We start from the raw sequence: 23003 nt of genomic DNA on the forward strand, positions 1-23003 counted from the left end.
ATGCATTATATTATATGTGAAAAAACCATTGTGCAAAAAAAAAGCAGGTGCAGCGAAGAGATATAAAATAATACCATGAAAGCCTGCACAGCTCACGTTACATCAACATTTTTTTTACTGATATTGGTTCAGCTTAATATTAATGGAAATAAATGTTAATTCAAATATTGAAAACAATACAATATACAGTTGTTTGGAATTAAAAAAAAAGTTTCATGTAAAATAGATAGAGAGCAAAGAGAGTAGACATAATCATGGAACATTTTTTTTTTCTATAAAGTTGTTGTGTAAATCGCTGTCAAAATAAGGATATGAATGCTGGAGATGTAAAATGTATGTGAAATCTGGATAACAGGCCTCCTATCTCATTTTATGGGTGAAAAAATAAAAATATAAATCTTGCACAATGACATTTGAAAAGAAATGTAAGAAAGGAATACTATAAACTTAAAAAGCATGCAAAAGTATGTCGTTTTATTATTATTTTCTTAATGTGGTTCTGCTTTAAAGAGAACCTTCCATTTGCATTAATATGCAATCTGGCTAACAGACTTCGAGGATGATTCACAAAATGTTTGAATTCTCTAACCTAAGCTGCTTTTTGCCTTTTTTCTAATTGTAACCACCCAACACCCTTTTTTTCTGATGTATAGATTCAATATGAGAATAGACTTTAATATGAGAAGTATAATTTAAGGATGCCTGTTTTTATGTTAATTTTATGAATGTGTACCATGCAGTATTTTGTTTCAGATTCGTACTAGAATGATAGATGGAGAGACCGGAGAACGCACCTTCCAAACATTAGTTAAATCCCAAGATGAGGTAAGACTCATTGAACTGTATTGTAGTGTTTTAGCAGTCATCAATATAAGGATAAATGCCATCTCCAATATTTTTTCTAAGTTTCTTAGCGTTATTGATCTTGCATATACTTGTTGATTGAAAGAAGGTGCATTTGGAAGCGCAAACAAACATCATATAATACATTTTAGCTCTCACTTGGTTCTAAGAATGGTATCTCTTGCCGTTTACAATGTGATATTTTGCAGACGGATCTTTTCTGAAAATCAGTTTGCTTTAATTCTGCAATGCCACTATATATTTGTGTATGTAACTTATCACATAGGGCTTTTTTTTTTCTTTTTCAGTATAAATGTGTTGTTGATACAACCGTTTTATGGATTAAGCAAGCATGTTTTCTGGAAAATATCATAGTTGTAGCCATGTGCCAAATAAAAGTTATTTTTAGATAATCTGGTAATATGCAAGGAACCAAAGTTCTGTCTTTAATCTTTACAAAAGTAAAGTGTGACTGTTTATTTGTCTTATTCTCCTAATTATGAGGTTAAATGTGGGCCATTGTAGATGAAGATAAGCTTGTTCTTTTGTAGCAGCTGAATGTTTGGGTTGCCTTTGGGGTGCATGGTGTTCCAGATATCTTTGGTTTGAAGCATGCAAAATAACTTTGACATTGACATGAATTTGCATTTCTATAGAGGGATTATAAAAAGTGCAATTTTTTGTAAATATGCTCAATTCCTCTAGGGTAGAGTATCTACATTTACAAAATCAATAAAAATCAGCATCTGAATGTGCAGCTTTATTATATTAATATAGGTTTTCTTGGCATATTATTCATCCATTTTGTCTTGCAAGTATATTAAATGCCTAATGATGTAATCAATGAATCTAAAGGATGTCTTATCTTTTAGAGGTACATTGATAAAGCGAACAGAACATATACGTGGGGTCCAGTAAATGGAACAGACTACAGGTATTTCTAACTTGCATATGTGTTTATATAGTTATAAGCATCCAGATGTGTTTTAACGTGTGTATGCATTTTTATTCTAGTACCTCTGAAAATAATAGACTAAAGAGTTTATATAGACAAATTCAAAATTGTGGATACTTGTTTCCAAATCCCTATTTCCGTCTAAAACACCAATTTTATTGAGAATGTTGAAATGATGCTAGGAATGTGCTACTGTTTATTGGAATCATTAATTTACTGTATAACACCTTAAGGATTCATTTTTAAATACTATACAATACAGCAAGAACAATTGCATTTATTCTGTTTTAGTCTGTCCCTTTACAAGACTGTGTCACTCATTAACACATGCCTCCATGGGTATACGATGAGTATCTCACTGCATACCTTATAGGTTAGGATATGCTGAGATTCGAGATTATTATTGTATACCCATGGAGGAATAGACTAATCCAGAACAACTGCATTTGTACTAACTGTATTTTATACAATATAATTATGAATCCTTAAGGTGTTGCTATGCTTATAAGCTAATGATTCCCACCAATAGTAACACATTCAGGACAAAAGAGTGCAAATGTTGAGCCGGTAATGGACATCTCAGGTCACATAATGATTGACTGTTATCTTTAAGAAGTGAATTAATGATTCTTCAATATATATATATATATATATATATATATATATATATATATATATATATATATGTGTGTGTGTGTATATATATATATATATATATATATATATATATATATATATATATATATATATATATATATATATATATATATATATATATATATGTGTATATATATATATATATACACATATATGTGTGTATATATATATATATATATATATATATATATATGTGTGTGTATATATATATATATGTGTGTGTATATATATATATATGTGTGTGTATATATATATATATATATGTGTGTGTATATATATATATATGTGTGTGTGTATATATATATATATATATATATATATATATGTGTATATATATATATATGTATATATATATATATATATATATATATATATATATATATATATATATATATATATATATATTTTAACTTTATTTATTTTAAATACTTCTTTACTTCTTTATTATTTTATAACAATCAAAAACAGTACAGGCTGGTGTAATGAGCTACCCTTACGGGACTCAAGATATACAAGTAGCATATTCTTACACTCACAGTAACGTGGTAAAGGATATCTGAGAGCATTAACAGTTAACACAATGGAATAACAGTAGCGAGAAGACTATAAAATCTGACATTCATATGCACATCGCTAGATTGATTTAATGGAATAATCGGGGGGGGGGGGGGGGGGGGAGTAGGTTGGAAAAAAAGGAGAGTTTTAAGGTACCAGACCTAGGTGCCTCAGCCAAAGAGGGGAAGATTTTAGGTCAGCTTTGAATGTTGTTAAGGAATGAGTTATTGGAAGCGTTTCTGTCAGTGATACATTTCTCCGCAAGGAGATATTAGAAATATATTTATCGGAGTGGCAATAGGACTTATGGTTTTTAAATAGTATCTAAATTAACAATTGATCTCCTTTTTAAAGCCCAGCTTCAGAAAAATAAATTTTAGTTTTGTACACTGCAAATTGATTAGAAGCTCTTTTAAGGGTTTTGCTGATAGGCTTGGTTCCCTCTTGTGCAGAAAATGTACCTGTTTGGTACATTTTCTGCACCTCCGCTCAATGCAGGAAACTAATCTCATTGTTACAAAAAGGAACCACTTCCACTTGTAAATGAAACTGATCCAATGCTTTAATGCAGAGTCCTGACTTGCTTTATTTTTCTGGAATGGAACGGAAAATGTCAGATACACAGATGCAATGAAAGCCTATGAAAGTGTCCACTTTGCCTGCTTCATTGTGCGCTTTCATGCCCTTTTTCATCTGCTCCAAGTCGTAACCGAGCCTTACTTGTCTGCCCCTTTGGGAAATTCTCTTTTACACCCTGTGCCTGGGTTGGGACCTCTACTGATAAGACAAAGAAAGTATTGAAAGAAGAGAAAAAGACAGGGAAAGAGAGATGAGACTAGTCCAGAAAAATCCAGTCGCCGAGACATCTCAGCCTTATATTCAACAGAATCTTTAAAGATAACTCAGTTTTAACCTTCCTGTCGGTATGATTACTTATGGGTTTTTTTTAGTTTATAAGCGGTGCAATTGTTTCTCACAGTTTTAGATCCTAAAACAAAGAAAAAAATCACCCTGCAGAGAGGTCTGTGGCAGCCCAGCACATTACTCACCTCCCCTGGATCCGGTGCTGCAGTTCTCCCTCTGTCCACGGGAGATGCTGGATTCTGGGAGAGGTGAGTTACAAAGCCTGCTGCACAAGATGCTCTGCATTCACCTCCCAGCTCCTACCATGAGTCAGGCTCAGGGTTACCGCTCTGAGCTGAGGATTTCTGGCCCAAGTCTGTTTCTGGGTTACGCTAAAGAGGTTAATGTACTTACCAATTTAGTCCTGAGATGAGAAAATGACCTCCTCCTCTATCTGAGCTATCTTATCCACCTTGGCCCACCATTGAAGAATAATGGGCGAGTCAGTCCATTTCCACAGAGCAGGTATGGTAGCCTGAGCTGCATTCACCAGACTAACCAGAATGGCTTTCTTGAAAACTTTTAGGCAAAGCTAGTTAAAGAATTACTTAATGCAGCAGCATTGTTATTGCATCTATTAAGAGCTTTAACACATATTTTCCTAAAAAATATGTCTGTGATCTGGTAATTTGGGGTCATGCCAAGAGTGACCAGGAGGTCTAGAGTTTTCCAGAATGGTACTCTGGGACTGGTAGTATAGGCACATTTTTAGCAGTGTCTTCAAAATGTTTCAGAATGTAAGTATAAATATACAGTGATGTACCACTCTTATTTGTCATCCACAGTATGAAAATAAAATGAAAATTCAATGTCAGTGTTAATAATAGTTTTCCATCTTCTTGTGAAGCTTTGAGCTCCTTGATTCAACCAACTTAAATTTCTCCACCTGTGCTCAGAGGGGAAGGGATTTAATGAACCTAGTAACATACAAGATGTTTGACTCGGAACAGATGTAGTTTGACATTTTTCAATAGCTTCTGAATCAAGCTCTAATTTGCAAGCTTCCAGAGCCTTATTTCACAGGTCAGACCTTTGTCTTCCACTTAATTGCTTGTGTGTTTCTGAGATATAACCTAATGGTACCACTTGGATATCTTGGTAAAAAGGTATTCCCTCCTTGTTAAAATTTTTATGTTCCTATTCAGTTAATAAGCATTCAAATAAATCATCGCAAAGTACAATGGTCAGGGTATTTGTATTTAAAAACATTAGGAATAGTGGATTATTATCATTCTGTTCATTAGTACATTAAAAGGTACATCTACCTACCAAGAGTTGGTTACAAATGGCCTGTCTAGTCAGATAAATTTCCCATTAGTTTTCTGTATTTCTCAACACTTGAGATTTCCAGCAGCCAGATTTGCATTTCCAGAAGAGAACATACTTGTGCAGCCAGGTCTGTGCACCAAAGCATAGGTGGTTCCATCAAGGTGGCATGAGAGGACCTCCTGGTGATGCAGATGGCGGGAGTAGAAGTTTTGATTATTTTATATCATCCAGTGTATAGACAAGCAAAATAAGTTAAAGTACACAAAAGGCATGTAACGATTGGGTGTTGCAACTCAGAGATCTGATTATTAGGTGATCTGCAGTATCACCAATAATAGACACTATACCTGATTATATGGTGATCTGCAGAATCACCAATAATGCAAGTATAGCTAGCTACGATACTGTGTAAATAGTGCTTGGTGCAACAGTAAGTAATGGTTAGATATACCTTACCAGAGGGGCTGGAAGGCCTATCAGGAACTTTAACTCAATAGTTTGACTGGACCTTACCAGAGGAGCTGGTAAGGTACTATCAGTACAGGTAATGGTATAGTTTAGCAAAACCTTACCAGAGGAGCCGGTAAGGTACTGTCAGTACAAGAGAGATGTATATTTTGACCAAACCTTACCAGAGGAGCTGGCAAGGTATGTCAGAACAAGTGACTGTATAGTTTGACCAGACCTTACCAGAGGAGCTGGTAAGGTACTTTCTCTAACCATCTCAGTGTACGGCAGGAAAAGGAGAGACTCCAGGCTCCTCCTCCAAGGGAAACACAATTGACAAGAAGTTTAAAAGGCCCCCACCCCCTGCTACCCTCAGTATCTTGTGTTTCCGGCCTGCCGAGGACACAGTTGACAGCTGTAGTTTATTTATCTATTTGGCGACTTTGTGTAGCTATGCAGAGCAGTTTGTTTGGGATAAGATCCCATCCTGGCCTGTGATCAGGCGTTGGGAAGTTTATCCTGCCTGCAATAGTTAGACATAGTGCTTCTGTTCCCAGGTGGTCATCATGTCTGTGTGTGTTATGACACTGGGAATCTCCCCCCTTCGGTAGCCTGAAGGGTCGCAGATGATCTCACTTAGCTCGGCCAGGTGGGCAGTTTGAGCGGTGAGTGCACGCGGGTGCACAGTGGCATCTGACAAGGGGGAGAAGGCTAGGATGAGACAGCGTCAAGATTTTTGTATATGGACAACGCCGTCCTCCAGCAGCCGTAGGAAGTGATCACAGCAGAAGCTTAAGGATGTGGTACTTCCGGATCACTCCAGTATAATGGAGGAGACAGAGACGCCGGCTGAGCGGTTGCTGTTGCAAGTCATGGCGGATCCTCTGTCGGCAGACAACACGGTGATGTAGCGTTTACCATGTATTTGCTTGGGGGGGGCGAATCTGAGGGGACAGTACAAAGATTAGAATCCCTAAGTTTCTCTTTTCTCCAGATAGGGCTCAGCGATTGCTAAAAGCCCTTACCCCTGATCCTATTCCTGTGAGTTTACAGAAGTAATTTCAGGTCTAGCATTTGCATAGGATTGTTACATGCTAGCTGTGGGGACTGATAATTATTTGCTGGGGAAATGCATTCACATGGCTGAGATTAGAGTGGTTTCCCTTGTATGTTTTGTGCCATTTCTTCTCCTGTGTCCAAACAAGCAAGCAATAGATGCAGGACTGGATGAAGGTGGAATGTTGCCATTGCAACAATAGGCTTCCCTGGGATTATAACAAATTAGCTGGTCAAGCCTGCACAGGAATAAAGTTGATTGGCAGAATTGGGGGTATAGAAACTTTCACCCAACAAATCTCTGAATAATTTCAGGTGGTCCCCTGATTTGCATTTGTGTGCAGATTATAATTTGCTTAGGCTGGTTAGCCCTGCATTTATTTGCTGAGACTTATTAACCTTGATTTTATTTGCATATGCTTGTTAGCCTTGCTTTCATTTTGCATAGGCTTGCAAGACTTGATTTCTTTTGCAGAGGCTTGTTAAGCCTTACATTTATTTGCATATACTTGTCAGCCTTGCTTTTATTTACATATGCATGATAGCTTTGCTTCAATTTACAGAAGATTGTCAGCCGTGCATTCATTTGCATTCATTAGCATTTATATGCATAGGCTTGATAGCTTTGCTTTCATTTTGCAGACGCTTGATAGCTTTGCTTTCATTTTGCAGACGCTTGATAGCTTTGCCTTCATTTTGCAGACGCTTGATAGCTTTGCTTTCATTTTGCAGACGCTTGATAGCTTTGCTTTCATTTTGCAGACGCTTGATAGCTTTGCTTTCATTTTGCAGACGCTTGATAGCTTTGCTTTCATTTTGCAGACGCTTGATAGCTTTGCTTTCATTTTGCAGACGCTTGATAGCTTTGCTTTCATTTTGCAGACGCTTGATAGCTTTGCTTTCATTTTGCAGACGCTTGATAGCTTTGATTTCATTTTGCAGACGCTTGATAGCTTTGATTTCATTTTGCAGACGCTTGATAGCTTTGCTTTCATTCGCATAGGCTTGTTAGCCTTGCGTTCCTTGGCATAGGCTTGTTGGCCTTGCGTTCCTTCGCATAGGCTTGTTGGCCTTGCGTTCCTTCGCATAGGCTTGTTGGCCTTGCGTTCCTTCGCATAGGCTTGTTGGCCTTGCGTTCCTTCGCATAGGCTTGTTGGCCTTGCGTTCCTTCGCATAGGCTTGTTGGCCTTGCGTTCCTTCGCATAGGCTTGTTGGCCTAGCGTTCATTCGCATAGGCTTGTTGGCCTAGCGTTCAATCCGCATAGGCTTGTTGGCCTAGCGTTCATTCGCATAGGCTTGTTGGCCTTGCGTTCATTCGCAAAGGCTTGTTAGCCTTGCGTTCATTCGCATAGGCTTGTTGGCCTTGCGTTCATTCGCATAGGCTTGTTGGCCTTGCGTTCATTCGCATAGGCTTGTTGGCCTTGCGTTCATTCGCATAGGCTTGTTGGCCTTGCGTTCATTCGCATAGGCTTGTTGGCCTTGCGTTCATTCGCATAGGCTTGTTGGCCTTGCGTTCATTCGCATAGGCTTGTTAGCCTTGCGTTCATTCGCACAGGCTTGTTAGCCTTGCGTTCATTCGCACAGGCTTGTTAGCCTTGCGTTCATTCGCACAGGCTTGTTAGCCTTGCGTTCATTCGCACAGGCTTGTTAGCCTTGCGTTCATTCGCACAGGCTTGTTAGCCTTGCGTTCATTCGCACAGGCTTGTTAGCCTTGCGTTCAATCGCACAAGCTTGTTAGCCTTGCGTTCATTCGCACAGGCTTGTTAGCCTTGCGTTCATTCGCACAGGCTTGTTAGCCTTGCGTTCATTCGCACAGGCTTGTTAGCCTTGCGTTCATTCGCACAGGCTTGTTAGCCTTGCGTTCATTCGCACAGGCGTGTTAGCCTTGCGTTCATTCGCACAGGCTTGTTAGCCTTGCGTTCATTCGCACAGGCGTGTTAGCCTTGCGTTCATTCGCACAGGCTTGTTAGCCTTGCGTTCATTCGCACAGGCTTGTTAGCCTTGCGTTCATTCGCACAGGCTTGTTAGCCTTGCGTTCATTCGCACAGGCTTGTTAGCCTTGCGTTCATTCGCACAGGCTTGTTAGCCTTGCGTTCATTCGCACAGGCTTGTTAGCCTTGCGTTCATTCGCACAGGCTTGTTAGCCTTGCGTTCATTCGCACAGGCTTGTTAGCCTTGCGTTCATTCGCACAGGCTTGTTAGCCTTGCGTTCATTCGCACAGGCTTGTTAGCCTTGCGTTCATTCGCACAGGCTTGTTAGCCTTGCGTTCATTCGCACAGGCTTGTTAGCCTTGCGTTCATTCGCACAGGCTTGTTAGCCTTGCGTTCATTCGCACAGGCTTGTTAGCCTTGCGTTCATTCGCACAGGCTTGTTAGCCTTGCGTTCATTCGCACAGGCTTGTTAGCCTTGCGTTCATTCGCACAGGCTTGTTAGCCTTGCGTTCATTCGCACAGGCTTGTTAGCCTTGCGTTCATTCGCACAGGCTTGTTAGCCTTGCGTTCATTCGCACAGGCTTGTTAGCCTTGCGTTCATTCGCACAGGCTTGTTAAGCCTTGCGTTCATTCGCACAGGCTTGTTAAGCCTTGCGTTCATTCGCACAGGCTTGTTCAGCCTTGCGCTTGTCAGCCTTGCGGTCTTTCGCATGGGCTTGTCAGCCTTGCATTATTTCGCATGTGCTTGTCAGCCTTGCATTATTTTCAATCTACAGAGAATTGAAGCGATTAAGCTTTTCGGGAGAACCAAAGACTGATTGGTCCAGATATGCATTTTAGATGGGACTCTTCTTCAGTCAGTGCCAACATTTTGGTTGAAAGGTGCTTCAGGCAGCAGTCCCTCCCTCATGTGAGTATGGGGTTACTCGCCTATCTCTCCTTTTCCTGCCGTACACTGAGATGGTTAGAGAAAGGTCAGTTTAGACTTACCTGGTAAAGATGTTTCTAAACATCTCAGTGTACGGCATACTACATCCCTCCCTCTATGCTGCCTTCTATCCTTTCTTCCTGACTTTTTTTGCACTATTTTGGTGTGGATTGAGCTGTAGACAGGAGTCTGGGTCACGTTTGGGTGTCTCATTGGCCGGATTTCTTGTCTAGATACTGAGGGTAGCAGGGGGTGGGGGCCTTTTTAACTTCTTGTCAATTGTGTTTCCCTTGGAGGAGGAGCCTGGAGTCTCTCCTTTTCCTGCCGTACACTGAGATGTTTAGAAACATCTTTACCAGGTAAGTCTAAACTGACCTATCAGTCACTGAAGTAATCGATTAACAAAACCTCACCAGAGGAGCTGGTGGGTATACACAAAGAGCACTTCACCAGTGGCAAGGGCCCACTGGTGAGTAGAGAGGCCAGACAGGCAAGGTTCGGCAACAGAGAGGCAAATACAGTACAGAAACGTGAGGCGGAAGAGTAGTGAGTAATCAGGCAGAGGTTCAGCAACTAAGTCAGATAGGCAGAAGTACAGAATCGATTAGCAAATGAAAGGTCAAGAGTATAGCCAGAATCCTACACAGGTAATCAGCAATAATAACATACAATAGTCCTAGTCTTGTGTGAAATCCCTGGTTTCCTCCCAGATCACACCGGATACTAGACTAAGGTCTGAGTGCTAACACAAAGTATTCACGACAGCAGACAGGTTGCAAATGAAGAACGAAGGCTTAAGAAGCAGAGGAAAGCTCTCAGCTGCGCCCACCACGTAATCAGCCAATCCACACGGCGAGAGTCACCTCTGACATCAGCCGACCGGCAGGTCAGCTGACGCGCCTTCTCCCAGCATAAAGGTCCTGTCTCCGCACGAGACAGCAATCCTATGAGCAGATGACAGTACCGTTCCCGGCGTGCTAGATGCCAACGGAACGGATGAGGCCTGGGAACAGGGAGCAATGGTGGCTGTGGGTACACCCTGCGTGTCCGCAGCCGCCATGACTGCAGATGTTACAAGGCATAATATATTATTAGCTAAGATATTTATGAAACTAATTGGCCATAATGACTAGAGATGGCCCGAATGGTTCGCCGGCAAATGGTTCCAGGCGAACTTTGGGTGGTTCGCCTTCGCAGTGAACCAGGAATTTTTTTTCAAAAAAGTTTGGTTCCCCATATACTTTAATGCCCGCCGGCTTTAGAGGTTAATAGCAAAGTCTCCTTACATAGTTAAAACACCAAATTTGCAGGGTATGTAAAGAAGGGCAGTGACTATAAGAGGAAAAAAAATTCAAAAAGACCTTCTAGTTTTTGAGAAAATCGATTTTAAAGTTTCAATGTAAATTTTCCTTCTGTCCGTGGGGAAATTAACCCCCGCCGACTTCAGCGGTTAATAGCAAAGCCCCTTTAAAAGCTAGAAACACCAAAATTGCTGGGAATGTTAAGAACAGTGGGAACAAGAGGAAACACATTTTTTTCAAGAAGACCTTCTACTTTTTAAAGGGATCCAAGCAGCTCTTGGCTTCAAATAGCTGCAAGGGCTGACATTGTTTAGAAGCTCAACCCCTGCTGTTTTACAAGTGCTGTTATCCAGGCTAGGTGTGACATTCTTCAACTGTAACTGATGTTTTCTGTTTGAAGTACAATGGGGGTTTGTTTGTGGTCAATTAAGTCTAAAGAGGTAATTTCTTATCTGTTTTCACCATCTCCTGCTCAGGGACCGCAGGTCCTTTGCGGTCGGACACAGTGGCTAATTTAACTCTTAGGCCTCAATTCACGGAGCATTATCAAACGTTTATCAAACACTTTATCAAACGTTTGATAATTTACCTCATGGGTAAAATCTAATTTTAAATTCACTAAGGTGTTATATCTTTATCGAATGTTTTACCGATAAAACGTTCAACAAATATATAACACCTTAGTGAGATTTTACCCATGAGGTAAATTATCAAACGTTTGACAAAGTGTTTGATAAACGTTTGATAATGCTCCGTGAATTGAGGCCAGTGATGTAAAAAAAATGAGGTAAAATTAAAGTTTTTTTTTTAATAAACCACGTTTTTAGAATGCATTTTTTATTTGCTATAGAGCTGCCCTGGGTGTTAAAAATGATGCTCGGTTCACTTTAAGAAAATCCATTTTAAAGTTTCAAAGAAAAAAGAGCCGATTCATTAAAAAAAGAGCCGTTTGATTAAAAAAGAACGGGATCATTTATACTCCCCTATACTCATTTCTCCTGGGAGGGGGGTGGGCTGGCATCTGGGGTCCCCTTCTTAAAGGGGACTCCCAGATGCCACCATGAACCCCCCCAGGGAGTCGTCGCCCCCACCTCCTCCTGGGGCACCGGAGGTGGGAAAGAGCCGCTTGTCCATGGATTGGACAAGGGCTTCGGGGGGAGGGGAAGGCTTGGCCGCCTCTCCCCCCGGAGCCCCCCCATACCATGGACCATGCGGGCTGGTATAGCTCAGGGTGCAAAGCCCCAGTCAGCCGGGGCTCCACATTCTGGCTATCCCAGCCTGCATGGGGGACAAGGGGTTACAGAGGCTCAGGAGGGGGACCCCACATAATTTTTTTCAGATTTCCCACACTCAGCACATAAACATGATAAAAAAAATATATATTTTTTTCAAAGGACTTCCGAGGCCACAAGTATGAAAAGAGTTAAATACCATTTCATAATCCAGATCCATGGAGGACGCCATCCATGCCCTCCTGGTTATTCCGCCATGGCACCCGCAGTAATACCGGCCCCGGTCGGGTCCCGACCCCTCCGAACAGGTCGGGTCCCGACCCCTCCGAACAGGTCGGGTTCTCATTCCCCCTCAATATGCCCGCCACAGATTGCCGCGGCTGCACAGTCTGCATAGAGGTGATTGCGGCTGCGCAGCTCTAGAGCCTCCTCCCACCATGTCATCAATATGCGTGCATACATCGGACGCATCATGAGTAGGTCCTAGATCTGCGCAGCCGCAATCTGTGGCGGCCATATTGAGGAGGTGAATGAGAACCCGACCCGTTCGGAGGGGTCGGGACCCGACCGGGGCCGGTATTACTGCGGGAGCCATGGCGGAATGAACGGGAGGGACTCTTAGGGGGCTCATGACTGGTGAGTTTCGGGCCCCTAGGCCAAAGAGGTTATAGCCTAGGGTCACAAAAACCTGTTTATTTTGGCAAGTACAACAATATGCCTTCTACCTGCATGAGACATGTCGTGAGATTCAGACTTTGCTAACTGACTGCGCAGATCTAGGACCACCTCCCGATGCGTCCGATGTATGCACACATATTGATGATGTGGCGGGTGGAGGCCTTAGAGCTGTGCAGCCACAATCGCGTCTATGCGGACTGTGCAGCTGCGGCAATCAGTGGTGGCCATATTGAGGGGGGAATGAGAACCCGACCCGTTCAGAAGGGACGGGACCTGACCGGGGCCGGTATTACTGAGGGTGCCATGGCAGAATGAACAGGAGGGCGCAGATGGCGTCCTCCATGGATCTGGATTATGAAATGGTATTTCACTTTTTTTCATACTTGTGGCCTCGGAAGTCCTTTAAAAAAAATATTTTTTGTATTATTTTTATGTGCTGAGTGTGGGAAATCTGGAAAAAAAATTACGTGGGGTCCGCCCTCCCGCGCCTCTGTAACCCCTTGTCCCCCATACAGGCTGGGATAGCCAGAATGCGGAGCCCCGACCGACTGGGACTTCGCACCCTGAGCTATAACCGCACGCATGGTCCATGGTGTGGGGGGTTCTAGGGGGGGGGGGAGGGGCGGCCAAGCCTTCCCCTCCCCCCCCCCCCCGGAGCTCTTGTCCAATCCATGGACAAGGGGCTCTTTCCCACCTCCGGTGCCCCACGAGGAGGTGGGGCGACGACTCCCGGGGGGGGGGGTTCATGGTGGCCACCCCCCTCCCAGGAGAAATGAGTATAGGGGTACAAGGTACCCCTTACCCATTTCCACGAAAGGTTAAATGAAATAAAAATGCAACCACGAAAAAAATCCTGTAATGTTCTTAATTAACCAGAAACACTTACCTGTACCTTTAAAACATTTTTCTCACGCCAATATCCTCGGTAAACGATCCAACGAATACAGTATCCTCTTATCTTTTGATCTTCAATTAACTTGATTGAAGATCTCTGACGCCCCCCCCCAACATAGCAGAGAATGGTAGGGTGAGGGTGAGCCTAGGTGAGGGTGACAGGTGAAGGCAGGTGAAGGCAGGTGTGGAGAGACAGCGGGAGACGGCAGCTATACATCCTGCACAGGATGCATTCTAAGCTATACTAATGGTTCATGAATCATCCGGTTCTCTTTAATGAATCTGTTCTTTTTTAATGAATCAACTCTTTTTTTCTTTTTTCATTTTCTCAAAAAGTATTATTATTATTTTTATTATTATTTAGTATTTATATAGCACCAACATATTACGCAGCGCTGTACAGTGTATATATATATCTTGTCACTAACTGTCCCTCAAAGGAGCTCACAATCTAATCCCTACCATTGCCATATGTCTATATCATGTAGTGTAAGTACTGTAGTATAGGGCCAATTTTAGAGGGAGCCAATTAACTTATCTGTATGTTTTTGGAATGTGGGAGGAAACCGGAGTGCCCGGAGGTAACCCACGCAGACACTGAGAGAACATACAAACTCTTTGCAGATAGTGCCCTGGCTGGGATTCGAACCAGGGACCCAGCGCTGCAAGGCGAGAGAGCTAATCACTACGCCACCGTGCTGCCCTGTATAAGGTCTTTTTGAAAAAAAAATGTCTTCTTGTTCCCACTGTTCTTCTTAACATTCCCAGCAATTTTGGTGTTTCTAGCTTTTAAAGGGCCTTTGCTATTAACCCGCTAAAGTCTGCGGGGGTTAATTTTCCCACGGTCAGAAAGAGAATTTACTTTGAAACTTTAAAATTGATTTTCTCAAAAACTATAAGGTCTTTTTGAATTTTTTTTTCCTCTTGTTCCCACTGTTCTTCTTAACATTCCGAGCAATTTTTGTGTTTCTAGCTTTTAAAGAGCTTTTGCTATTACCCCCTAAAGTCGGCGGGGGTTAATTTTCCCACGGTCAGAAAGAGAATTTACTTTGAAACTTTAAAAATTGATTTTCTCAAAAACTATAAGGTCTTTTTGAAATTTTTTTCCTCTTTGTTCCCACTGTTTTTAACATTCCCAGCAATTTTGGTGTTTCTAGCTCTTAAAGGGGCTTTGCAATTAACCACTAAAATCGGCGGGCGTTTAATTTTCCCACGGTCAGAAGGAGTTATTTTAAAATCGATATCCTCAAAAACTAAGGTCTTTTTGAAAAATTGTTTCCCTCTTGTAGTCACTGAAAAAATTTAGGTGTTAGACCCCTTGAAATGTCTTTTCCATCACTTTTCTAGCCAGCAATAAATGTTTCTAGTTTTCAATGTTCGCCTCCCCATTGAAGTCTATTGCAGTTTGCGAAAGTTCGTGCAAACCGAGCCTTCGCGGTAGGTTCGCGAACCGAGTTTGCAAACCTAAAATCAGAGGTTCGGGCCATCTCTAATAATGACTGAATGGTATAGCTGCAACACAGAAGAGCAGAAAAATTGGAGCGTTGCTATGTAGCAGAATACACTGTAATTTATTTTTTTATAGAAATTTGCTATCACAGTGGCATCTTGGAAGGAGAATGTGTAAGTTGACTTGAGAAGAAAACACCAAGAGCCCAATATAGTGTAGTATGTTCTGGTAATGGAGGATTTATAGAGTAATTCAAAATGTAAATGAATGTGTAAGTTGACTTAAATGTAGGACTATTAAAGAGGGGAGTAAAGTAGCACCTTTATTTGATGAGGAGCATTTTCACATCTGTGCTGCCACAGCCTCAACTTATAGTGTTTGCTTAAGATGAAATGAAATAAAATCATGAAAGGAGGAGCTAGATCATTCCATAATAATTGCAGTAATTCTGATTGGAAACTTTACTATCTCAGGATCTGGAATACACAACAAGCAACAATCTATTATGGTAGATTTAACTGTTCAATAATGACAAATGAAAATACTCTAAACATACAAATTAGCTTCACCAGGGTAGGGAAAAAGTGGGACTGGTAAATCACTGAACGTTAGCACAGCTGCTGGATTACAGAGATCTACAATGCAAAGGCACTTTTTTATACTCTGTATAAGTGCATATATTATAATCTCCTGTTATGCAGTTTATTCTGTGCTTTAAAATCATCACATTTGTTCTTTGCTCTGTAGCTACAGAAACTTCCTTGGACTGAAACATTGACAGTGAAGAGCAAACAACCGCTTATTATACTTCCAGTTAAAATCTTGTGAATGCAGAACTTACCCTCTCACTTCCAGTATGCAGAGTTTCCAGTGGAGCAATGGAAGCAGGACATTTGGGCACCAGAGGTGCCACACAAGTTTGGGTGCCACCATGGGTGTCTGTACAAACTATGGCAAGCGCCCACTATTTGTAGCCACAGTTTGCATAACGGACGGCCCTGGCACCTGCTATTTTATTGGGAACCTCCGGTGCCCAGATTTCCTCATATAGCCACTATATGTATGGGTGCCTATGGCTTTGCCCACGCGTCTGCCGTTTACAATATTTTTCTATTTTTTTCTTTTTTTTTTTGCAGTGAATGCTGCATATATATCTGGCTTGTTGTGGGGGGAGCAACGGTTAAGGTTAGGCAGTAGTGGAAGGGGGGTTTGGTTAGGGTTAGGCACTGGGGGGTGGGGGTCATTGGGGTTAGACAGCAAAAGGGGGTTTATTAGGGTTAAGCATTGGCAGGAGGTCTGGTTAGTGTTAGGCATCGGTAGAGGGAGAGCTCTGTGTGAGAATAGTATTAGCTATAGCTATAGTAGAATATTGGTAACATTTATGGTTAGGCAGCAAAAGGGGGTTTGTTAGGGTTGGGCATCAGAAGGGTATTCAGTTAGGGTTAGGCATCTGTAGAGGATGGGCTCTGTGTGAGAATAGAGGTAGGTTTAGCTAAAGTAAAATATTGGTAACATTTACTTATATTTTACTATCAGAATCAGTAGTGCACAATAGTAGAATATCTGTTATTTTACCGATGTTCTATATTAGCAGCTATTTCTGGAGCCCTGAATTTCCCCAACAACCTTTTTGCGCATAGACTGAAATAACTACTCCTAATGCTCAGCTTATAGTCATACAGTAAGTCAGGGACTAAAAGCCATGCAGTTAGTCAGAACTGAAAGTCCTGGATATTAGAATAATTGTCTAAATCCTCTGTTGAGCAGTATGAATAAGTCTTCATCTGCAAACTGTCCTGGAAATTGTGATTGGGAGGGAAAGTTATGAAGGTAAATGCCTTTTATGGTCATTAGTTACTAATTAGCGTGTCAGTTCAATAAATAGATGTGAGGAAAGTTGGTAAGAGTGTAATTATATAACAGGACTAATTTAATCTAGTGCCATACTTTACTTTGATATTGTCACAAATATTTAACCTGTCCAACATTGGCCTTAATTTGTTAGAATGGGTCTACTTCAGTTAAAGAATTTCTCAAACTGAAAATTAACTTTATTTTTCCCATAGTCTTGCCCTGGTGTTGCCATCCTACAGTTTTTATTACATCAAAGCTAAACTGGAAGAAACTATTACTCAAGCAAAATGTAAGTAGTGCAGTAATAACTACCCCTATATGGAGCACTGTCATAAAGTAAATGATGAAACATATGATTGTGTCAGTAAAGTAATGTTGGTGTTTATCATAAAATTCCTGAAAAACACAATGATTCTAATGTGATGATTCTCAACCTCCAAAACCACATTTACAATACCTATATATTGAACACAATGCATAATGATATGACAAAGACTGTAAAACCATTTAGAGTTTGCTAACTGTTGTTGAGGCTATAATTCAGAAATAATTGACACATTGTTAACTGCCTTTCATACACAAAAAGTGCAAGGATCAACAGTGTGACAATGTGTTCATAGTTTTAATAAGGTGGTGGCTCACCAAGACTGGGAATACAATTTTGTAAGGGAGGTTTAAAATGTACCTACAATAAAAGTGTTGAGATTTATTTTCCATATCAATTTTCCTTGTTTTTTGTATTAATAAGTGTCTCATATGAGGACAAGTATGCTAATGTTTTAATGATTGACTGTAAAACCATTTAGAGTTTGCAAACCATTCAGGCTGTCATTCAAAAATAATTGATATTATTATTAACTGCTTCTCATACACTTAAAGTGCAAATGTATGAATTATAACTATTTATTGAAGTTATCATCCCCTAAACCACCTTGTAGCTCGTGGTAATGGAAACAAATACCAGGATTAACAAAAAACATTAAAATGTATGTGTGCATAGTGATAGTGTTTACAGAAGCAGCATAACCTTTTTTGCGCAAATAGTGCAACGTGTGTTGTGTAAACGATGTACATGTTGTTAGTATAATGTGTATTATGCTATTTGCCAATGTTTCTCAGATGTGCTTAGTGCTCATAATTCTACGTTGCACATCAGGCAAATGGTTTGCAGTGGCTGAATCTACAAAACAATTTTTTATTTTGTTGTGTTTTTTATTTAGTAATGTTGGCTAGATCTGTTCACCTAAACCACACTGTTATGCTGTTTGGATAACTGATTTTCTTAAATAGTAGGACATTCTTTTGCTTTCTCTTTTACTGAAAGCTGAAAGTCGACAATGCAGAAAGGTAGAAGGATTATACCCCATCAAATTATTTTGTAAAGAAATCCAGGACAGCCTGATTTTTTTTATTTTTTTTTATAGGGCATACTTGCAGTAACAAAGGGGGTAGGAGGCGCCCATAGACATACACCTGTATTTCTTATGGTATAGAACAATATTCAGTAAAAAATTAAGATACTAAAAATTCCTACCAAAAGAGTCAAGCTTACACGTAAGGTAGAGATAAAAACTTCTTAATTTTTATTTTTGGCACAATTGACAACGCGTGGCATGGCTACAGCCGCTTCCTTAGGTCTATAAGTGTGCCTGGGTGGTAATGTCATTATTTGAGCACCAGTAGGAAATTCTTTTGCTTTCTCTTTTACTAAAAGCTGAAAGTCGACAATGATATGTAAATATGTGTCGGTGCAAGGATTATACCCCATCAAATTTTTTGTAAAGAAATCCAGGATAGCCTGCCTTTTTTTTTATAGGGCATACTTGCAGTGAGTTGTCTTTTATTGGGAAAATCATTATACCCTACCACCACCACCACCACACATTCCTCTACTTAAACAACTACATAATTAGTAAATAAGACACTATCAGTTAATAATTGTGCTGAGTACCAAAACAATATGTGCATGAAAGTTCAAATATAAAAGCCTTGACATCATGGTTTTCTGAATTGCAGTGCCCCTCCATTGCCTTGTAGCCATTTCCTGCCAGGACTTCCAATTGATTTATGAGCCTGAACCATGGGGAATCCTCAGTAGGACCTTGAATTAAGTCCTAGTGGGAGATTTGAATAAGCTTTAGCTGGGTCTGAATTTTCTGCTGATATTCTAATTGATCCAGTCAAATAAACCAATGGGACGCCCTGGTGGTGAATTCACATCTGCCAATACCAGGCTCCAAGTCAGTGTTGAGTGGACAAGTGACTAGACAGGTCAATGAGAGTGGTGCACATGGACATACTGTATATGAAGTTTTCTTTTTTCTTTTCATTGGAGCTGGGAGTGATTATTGATGTGGAGAAATTCACTGATGTCTGCAATTTCTGCATATTGACATCACAGCCACCTGCAGTCCTGGTAGTATTATGGATTATTTCCTTTCCTTTGAACACTGACATAATAAAATGAAGGATTACCATTTGCCATCATTCAGCTTCGTAAATCACCTGTGTAATGTGTTATGCAACTTGGAATATGCCTAGCGTTGCATGTGTTGCCAAATGTAAATTATGGTTTTTGGTAAAGGTTGAGTTTCACAGTATTTGTATTCTGTATAAAAGAATACAAGCCTGTCTTCAGAATCTTGACACAGAAACCTGATTTGTCTATCATTAGAATCATTGTTCATTCGTTATTACTGAAATGTCAAAGATCTGTTTGCATATATGTGTATGGTTTACAAGTAATGAGTGCAAATGCTTACTAGAAGAAAACACATTTCTCTTTGCTACCAGTAAGAAGCATGTGCTTTGTGTGCCAATTCCACATTTAATGTTTTAACCTTTTTATTGTGTCATATTCCCCTTTTAATAACAGTTGTTTTAATAGAGTTTTAGTTATATTGAACCTCAAAGCCAACTATTCTATTAATAGACAAGCCATTATGAGCTACATTCCCATTTTATATGTTATGCACTCGTGCCATCATGACGGTACAAAAATGAGAACCTTACAGAGATTTATGAATCAATATTTCTATAAAAATATGCTACTTTGTTGAGTGATCTGGTACCTTTGACAATTAATATTTTATGGAAGGGAGAAATAAAAGGAGTAATATTTGGAGAGTTTATGCTTAATATTAACTATTCATATTAATTAGGTAAAAATACTACGTATAGCCTACAGGTGAACTTTTGGGGCCTTTAGACAGCGAATTGAAAGAAAGGGAACATTAGTTGTTTTCAATTGCAAACATACTAATGAGAAAATGCACCATCCACTAAGCAATACAGATCCTTTGAGTAAATTATTGCTATGGATTGTTGCTCTAAGGACTTCATAAAGACTTTATATGATTCTCAATATAATTGTTTGGATATTTATTATGCAACTGCGCATGGCTGTGACTTTTGTGCTGCCCTATCTGGAATATTAGGCTTTTCTGAGTGCATGATATAAATAGAATACTTGATTTGGCTATTTGTTCTTTAACATTTTAATAACTTTAGCATGTATGTAAGACTTTTTGTGTTACGTGTGACCATGCCCACAAATGTATTTCTCTAGCACTACTTCTGTTTTCTTTACAAGTGGAGCAAATTGCCAGTCTTAAAGAGGGTTCATGCCCTGAAGATATAGTTACAGTTACCTGTTAATATTCTTAAACAAACCTTTTACCTCATTCAAAAGGCCAAAACCAAGCGCATTTTGGAACTTGAAAATTCCTTATGTGTCCCTCCATTCAATATGCCTACTATACCAGAAGGCCTTGACTTTCTAAAATTGAAGTTTGGCTGTCTTTGTTCTCATATGAAGTCCTAACTTTTTGAATGTCCAAAATACAGTAATTGCATTTACTGAGCACTGAAGCTTTAGCGCTGGGTTGTAAAATATTTTAGGGAAGAGCTGGGCGCCATAAGGATCAGGAGATAGCTCCAAGTCAAGCAGGTTCGGGCCTTTTAGTTTTGTGCTCTTGGAGATCCTTGGATTTTCTAGGTTTATGATAGGATTATAATAGCCAATGCAAGGTTCTGTCCTTCTGTAGTATTGTTATCCTTGTCATGTGTGTAAAGTAAAAAGGGGTAAAGAGGCGCCCAAGGTGAATAAAATACATTAAAAGCAACTAAAATATAAATAAAGTGCCACTAAATGCCGGTAGCCGGATTCAAGGCGCCTTGAATACGGCTACCGGCATTTAGTGGCACTTTATTTGGCATGAGGAAGTGGGTGATTTCCCATGAAACGCGATGCCTGTGCTTTTTTTTTTACTAATAAATATCCATTCCTATATGGGTGTGTCATCATTGAGGTAAGCCACCTCATTTATTTATATTTTAGTTGCTTTTAATATATTTTATTCACCTTGGGCGCCTCTTTACCCCTTTTTACTGTCTCACCCCATCTGTGGGGTGCTCCTACACCTGACCACTGGTGGTCTCTGACACTACCTAGTTTGCTAGTGTGTAAGAGTTTTTTCAAGAGAGCGACCTTCGCCAGGTCCCCTGGTACCCCGAGTAGAGTCGGGTTTGTGCATCTCCATCTGCCTGCAGTGGTCGGTTGCCCTTCTGCAACCCGCCTTCGTGAGTATTATTTCCACATAATTTAATTTATTCATCAATCTCTGTGACGTACTGCACCATCTGGGCTCCCGTTGTCTCCGTGTTTCTTTCCATAGGGTGCATATACTCACCCTCAACCTTCATGTGTGTAAAGGAATGTACTCCAAAAGGAAATACAGCTCACATACAAAATGCTATGCCTTAAAACAAGTTATCTTGCTACAATGCTAATCCAGTTTAATGAAATAGTGATAACTGTTTACTTGTATGACATATACAATGGGTGGTACCATGAACATGCACAACAGATCTTCCAGCAAGAAAAAAAATAATGAATTCTTGCATATAATCAAATTGTAGTGGGTGTTTGTCTTTTCTTTCCAGATTTCAACTGTGCTTGAATTAACCTTTTATCTAGTCACAATATCTTTATTCAAGAGCTTGAATAAAATATTGTCTGTGACCCCTTTTACCTTTACCCTGTTTTCCTGTCCTCTTGCTTTCTCTATCTGATGGATTCTTACAGCTGTAAGAGGCAAAGTGCAAGGGCAAGTAAAGGGCAAGTACTTTCTTTATGCTTATTTAGCTAGTTTCTACTTTCCTTTATACGTCTCCTTTATGTTTTCATTCTTCCATCATCTTTTGCAAAAATGAATCATAATACTGTCATTCTATCTTCTATAATTATTTTTATTCTTGAGACAAAGCCAGGGTTGCCAACTGTCTGTAAATGTATAGACACTCCCCAAAAATTGCTTTTTTGTGTCTTGTCTGTAAAACTTAACCCCAAAACATTAAAATAAAAATAAAACATTGTTTGTAAAACGCCTTACGACCCTACACGCAAATATTGGAATTAAATGTGGTATAAGTATTATGGAGACATTGTAATGGGTCAATGTATGGTAAACACATGAAATAATGGGACTAAAAAAGTTTCCAGAAACAACACAAACACACACGCACGCACGCACGCACGCACGCACACACACACACACACACACACACACACACACAAATGTCTCCATGTGCCCACATTTAGCCTATTGTCTGTATACGTTGGCAGCCATGGACAAAGCTGTCCCACCAGAGGTAGTTAGAGCCTGCATCATACCCTAAACACATGGATGCCAAGTTGAATTTCCTGGTGTAAAGTTTTTCTTTTTTAGCAATTGTTTTTTGTTTTGCATAGTTACAGGATTATGATTAAGACTGTGTAATAGAAATGCATTGAAGATACATCTCCTTCAATATTTTTTAAAGACAAGTCAATGTTCAAGTTCACTTCCATATTTTACCCACCTGTGATCCAGGTGTTCTAAATTAAATGTAAACCTTCTGTCAGATGGTGTACATGAAATGCACATATTGGGCTTGATTCACAAAGAAGTGCTAACCTACTTAGCACGTCTAAAGTCTTTAGACGTGCTAACCAGGGTGCTAAGTAGGTTAGCACCGGATTTCTCAATCAGATCGCGCACTAAGTTTA

At 40.1% G+C, this 23003-nt stretch overlaps 1 protein-coding gene across 9 annotated transcripts in view; it reads left to right on the plus strand.

Annotated features, from left to right (window-relative positions):
* The window catches only part of CACNA2D1 (calcium voltage-gated channel auxiliary subunit alpha2delta 1), an 846695-nt gene that overhangs the window by 752364 nt on the left and 71328 nt on the right, over window positions 1-23003 (plus strand). For 5 of the 9 annotated variants that reach the window (XM_068276177.1, XM_068276179.1, XM_068276181.1 and 2 more), the window contains 4 exons: window positions 754-825; window positions 1716-1777; window positions 17167-17243; window positions 22041-22073. In XM_068276177.1, coding sequence (XP_068132278.1) covers window positions 754-825; window positions 1716-1777; window positions 17167-17243; window positions 22041-22073 — 244 coding nt within the window. The remainder of the gene's footprint in view (window positions 1-753; window positions 826-1715; window positions 1778-17166; window positions 17244-22040; window positions 22074-23003) is intronic. The other 4 variants (XM_068276180.1, XM_068276184.1, XM_068276182.1 and 1 more) reach the window with 1 other exon arrangement.

Source organism: Hyperolius riggenbachi, chromosome 3, assembly GCF_040937935.1.
Source record: "Hyperolius riggenbachi isolate aHypRig1 chromosome 3, aHypRig1.pri, whole genome shotgun sequence".
NCBI lineage: Eukaryota > Metazoa > Chordata > Amphibia > Anura > Hyperoliidae > Hyperolius > Hyperolius riggenbachi.